Consider the following 4846-nt stretch of genomic DNA (forward strand, 5'->3'; position numbering starts at 1 on the left):
AAGTAGAAAAATGAGAAACTGTCTGTAATAGGGTGGTCAATGATGTGAGTGACCTTTATGCTACAGTTCAGACTAGCTATTATATACTGGGAGATTATTTCTTCATGTTTTGTGCTATTTACAATGCAATGGCCAAGACACAGCCTTCTTTTGTTTTGTTTTTTGCCAGTCCTGGCACTTGAACCCAGGGCCTGAACACTGTCCCTGGCTTCTTTTTGCTCAAGGCTAGCACTCTATCACTTGAGCCAGAGTGCCACTTCTGACTTTTTCTATATATGTGGTGCTGAGGAATCGAACCAAGGGCTTCATGTATACAAGGCGAGCACTTTACCACTAGGCCATATCCCAGCCCCGACACATCCATTTTTACATGTTTGTCAGCATTATTAAGGCTTTCTCAGTTTATTTCTAGATAATTATAAGCAATAGCTAGGATACAAAGGCATTTATTTGTAGGAGTCCCTACATTTTTTTTCTAGTAAGGCCAAGTAGAAAACATTATTGTTGTTTCTTCCTTTGTATATGTATATAAATTACATTATTTTACATATCTCAGGATATCAAATAAAAGAAGTAGTTCTGTTCTGATTTAAAAAACAACAAGTTGTTTAAGATAACACAGATTGATGATACAGGAGTGCTCCAAACACTTTGAAGTGGAAGCATTAATGTAGATTTTTAAAAAAAAATCTTTGTGTTAGGAAAATGGAGGAGAAAGGAAGGAAACAGAAGGGACTCAGCCTTCCACGGGTAAAACTGCATTGGGATGGAGCAACGAGGGGCACAGCCTTTCGGAGGGCTTGGGGACTGTGCCCTCAGTAGGGTGCGGTGGTGGTGGTTGGTGGTTTTCAGGCAGAGTTCCTTACCTAACTGGGGGAGCCAGGTCACCAGGGCTTTGGCCTTTGGAAATGGGTGGGTGCAGGGGGAATCATGGTTTCTGCAGGGGCGTCTGCTGGCTTAGTTAAAATGAGAAAGCGAAAGTTCAGAAGGTCCCCGGAAGCCCTCCTCTTCCCTTTTCAAAAGCTGCTGGTGAGCAGACTGGAAAGTCCCAACCCCAGGGCCCCCCAATCCTTTTGACAAGGAGGGCAGAGAAGAGGCAAGAACTTCTGGGCCTTTCCCAGGCTTCCCGGTAGTCGACCCCATGGAGAAATTTAAGACAGTGCTGGACCTGCACCTGAAGCACCACAGCACGCTGACCTATGGCCTGGTGGCCCTGCTCACGGCGGGCGGGGAGAAAATCTTCTCGGCGGTGGTGTTCCAGTGCCCGTGCAGTGCCTCCTGGAACCTTCCCTATGGTCTAGTGTTCCTGCTGGTGCCCGCGCTGGCGCTCTTCCTCCTGGGCTACGTGCTGAGCGCGCGCACCTGGCGCCTGCTGACCGGCTGCTGCACGCGCCGCGGGGCCTGGTTCGCCTCCGGGACGCGCGGCGCGTGCGTGTGCGCGCAGCTCAGCGCGGCCGCCGCGCTCGCGCCGCTCACATGGGTCGCTGTGGCGCTGCTCGGCGGCTCCTTCTACGAGTGCGCCGCCAGCGGAAGCGTCTGGATTGCCGGGCGCCTGTGCGGAGACCTCAGCCCTACCTGCGCCGAGCAGCTGCCGCTGGTGCCCTGCAGCCCGGGCGACTCGGGCAAGCAGATCCTCCTGAAAGAGCTCAAGGCGCAATCGCAGGTCAGGCGCTGGAGGCCGGAGGGGAGGAGCAGGTGGAGGGCTCTGGTCGGGCTGAAGTTCCCTGGGAAGAAATCTGTGGCTTCTCTCCACACAAGAGAATCTGCAGCCTGGGGCAGGGGCTCACGCCTGTAGTTCTAGCTACTCAGGAGGGTGAAAGCTGAGGATCATGACTTGAAGCCCCTGCCTCCCCACCCCCCAAGTCCATGATGCTTCTGATCTCCAATGAACCACCAAAAACCCTGAAAGTGGAGCTGTGGCTCAAGTGGTAGAGCACTGGCCTTGAGTGAAAAAGCTCAGGGACAGCTCCCAGGCCTTGAGTGCAAGCCCCAGGATTGGCACAAAGAAAAGGGGAGATGGGGTGAGGGAGAAGGAGGAGAGAGAGGAAAACTGGAATGGCTGGAGCCAATAGAAGGGTATTTTTAAAAGGTAATGAAGCCTGGTGCTGGAGGCTTATGCCTGTAATCCTAGGTACTCAGGAGGCTGAGATCTGAGGATCACGGTTCAAAGCTAGCTGGAGCAGGAAAGTCCATGAGACTCTAATCTCCAGTTGACCACCAGAAAATCAGAAGTGGAGCTGTGGCTCAGAGTGGATGAGCGCTAGCCTTGAGCAAGAGCTTAGGGACAGCACTCAGGCCCTGAGTTCAAGCCTCATGATTGACTAATTCAATAAGCAAATAAATAGCAAATGAAAAGGAGAGGAGGCAGTCCTGCAGTAGCTAGTGCAGAAAGGATGGAGCGTGAAAGCATAGGTCTCAACTGTAGGAGAGCAGCATGAGGCCCTTCCCACACTAGCCTCTTGCAGCCAGGTGGTACCTAGCTCCACGGTACACAAGAGAAGTGAAAGCCAAGTGAAAGCAATAATGCTACCGTGAAGTGGCCTGTCCTAAGGCTGCTACCGACACTGCTTCTAGGTTTAGGAATACTCTGTTCACTGGATTTATAGAGATTGCAGGTTTTGAGTCCTAAGGGAGTGACATGCGGCTCCTCCTTACAGCCTCAGCATGACTTGGGCCAGGGCTGACTTTGCAAGATAGCAGTGGTAACCCTGGATAGAAGTTACTGCTCCTTCTTGCAGTAGCCCTGAGTAGAGGAAGTTCTTGCTCTAAGGGAGTCATCCCAAAGCTGAGGATTTGTAAGTTTCTGACTTAAAAACAACAACAACAACAACAACAAAAACACATGTCTGAACTATTATTCTTGTGTTTTCTTAAGGTGCTTGGCTGGATCCTGATAGCAGTTGTTGTTATCTTGCTTCTGATTTTTACTTCTATCACCCGATGCCTGTCACCAGTCAGTTTTATGCAGCTAAAATTCTGGAAAATCTATTTGGAAAAGGAACAGCAGATCATGGAAAGTCAAGCGAAGGAGCACGCAACTGAACTGGCAAGAGAAAACATCAAATGTTTCTTTGAGAGCTGTCGCCCAAAGGAATTCAGTACACCAACTGTAAAAGATTGGGAGCAGATTTCATCACTGTATACTTTCAATGCCAAGACCCAGTACTATAGCATGTTGCACAAATATGTGAACCGAAAAGAGGAGACTGGTAGTGTCAGATCCAGTGAGGGAGACACAGTGATTCCTGTCCTTGGCTTTGTAGATTCCACTGGTATAAACACTTCTTCTAACTTGTGAACTTGGAAATGAATAGAAAAGGTGTTTTGAGTTATTGCTTCATTAAAAATAATGCTCTTGTTTATGACTCTTTTTTCCATTTAGGTCTTGGGATTTTTTAGATGAAAAGTTGAAATATAAGTATAGTTTTTAAAATTAAACTAATCATTAAAACATAGGGCCAGGGGAAAATGATTTACCCAAAGTAGTAAACTTGTGTAGATGATTTATATCCTAGGGTCCTTTCGATTCTAGGATTTTTTTCAAATAATAAATATTAGTCTTTGAGAATACTTCTTTCTGAAAGTGGACGTATGGTTCAAGTGGTAGAGCACCAGCCTTGAGTGGAAAAGCCAGGCAAGAGTGCAAGACCCTTAGCTAAGTATTGGCACACACACACACACACATACACACACACACATACACAACACTTAAATAATGCCTTCAAAGCCTATTTCAGTAATAAAAAATGAAGGAGCAATTTAATTTTTGCTATTTATGTAAGATTAACTGATATTAATTTGGAGCTCATTTTCTTGCCAACAACAGCCTGTTAGAAACCTAAAAGTTAAAGTATTTTGGCCTGCTCTGTGCCACAATAGATGCTATGGATGCCAATCCCCCCCCCCAAAAAAAAAACCCAATTGTGAAAGGAAAATAAAAATATGAATCTTGAAGTTTAGGGCAGCTGCAAGCAATAACTCACTTATAGTTTGTAAGATTAGAGGAAACATTTCAAAGCTGTTTGCAAAGGTAAATTTGAAATATCACAGAAGTAAAGAGCATCGTATTATGAACCCTCCATCTAGGCATTGCACACAGTTTCCATGGGGAAGGTCTTTATAATCACATTTAAAAGTTGCCATACAGATAATTATAAAAATCAAAAATGTGGTCTGGTTTAGATTAAGGAAGGAAAATGTTGAGAAACCTGTGAGAAACTAAGGTCTGTGTCATAGGGAGTAGAGTTTCAGACAAAAGGAATATCATATGCAAAGACATCAAAAAGAACTTAACATAGAGCCATACAGGCAACTGGAAAAAGGAAGGAAGGGTCAGATCACACAGCCTTGGAATCAAGCTAAAATTTGGGGTGATATCCTATCAGGATTAAGGAGATTGATCCACGATTTTTGGGGGGGGAGGTGGAAGAGGGGGAGCCAGGATAGAGGTGGAGGGAATAATCATGCAGCTACTGCAGGGGTAACAGATGGGAGTGAACAGGAGCTGGGTTGATGGGGATAAAAATGAGACATGGATTTGGACAAGGACATGACAGAAGTCTCTGATGGCGAGGCTGGAAGCAGTGAGTGAAAACAACGGTATCAACAGACAAAATTCTGTGACCTGGTCCTGTAGGGCTTTTCAGGGACACTACTTCTGCTAGTTAGTGTTTTTCCTGCCCATCTTCCAAGTTTATGACAGTGTTCTGCATTTTTACAAAGTGAGGCATGAAAACAAAACTAAAACATTAATCACAGGTAGCCCTTCTTCCTCTCTGGGAGGAACTTTGTGAGGTTTCTATTTGTCCTTTGTTGCATAGGGTCTTTGAAAGGAACTAGTCAGCAG

At 46.1% G+C, this 4846-nt stretch overlaps 1 protein-coding gene across 1 annotated transcript; it reads left to right on the plus strand.

Moving 5' to 3' along the window:
* Positions 1-1033: 1033 nt before the first annotated feature.
* Calhm6 (calcium homeostasis modulator family member 6) lies at positions 1034-3360 on the plus strand. The gene is made up of 2 exons (XM_048354624.1): positions 1034-1663; positions 2876-3360. The coding sequence occupies exons 1-2, from the start codon at positions 1142-1144 to the stop codon at positions 3296-3298; spliced, it is 945 nt and encodes a 314-aa protein (XP_048210581.1). The 5' UTR covers positions 1034-1141; the 3' UTR covers positions 3299-3360.
* Positions 3361-4846: the final 1486 nt, after the last annotated feature.

Source organism: Perognathus longimembris, chromosome 9 (genome assembly GCF_023159225.1).
Source record: "Perognathus longimembris pacificus isolate PPM17 chromosome 9, ASM2315922v1, whole genome shotgun sequence".
NCBI lineage: Eukaryota > Metazoa > Chordata > Mammalia > Rodentia > Heteromyidae > Perognathus > Perognathus longimembris.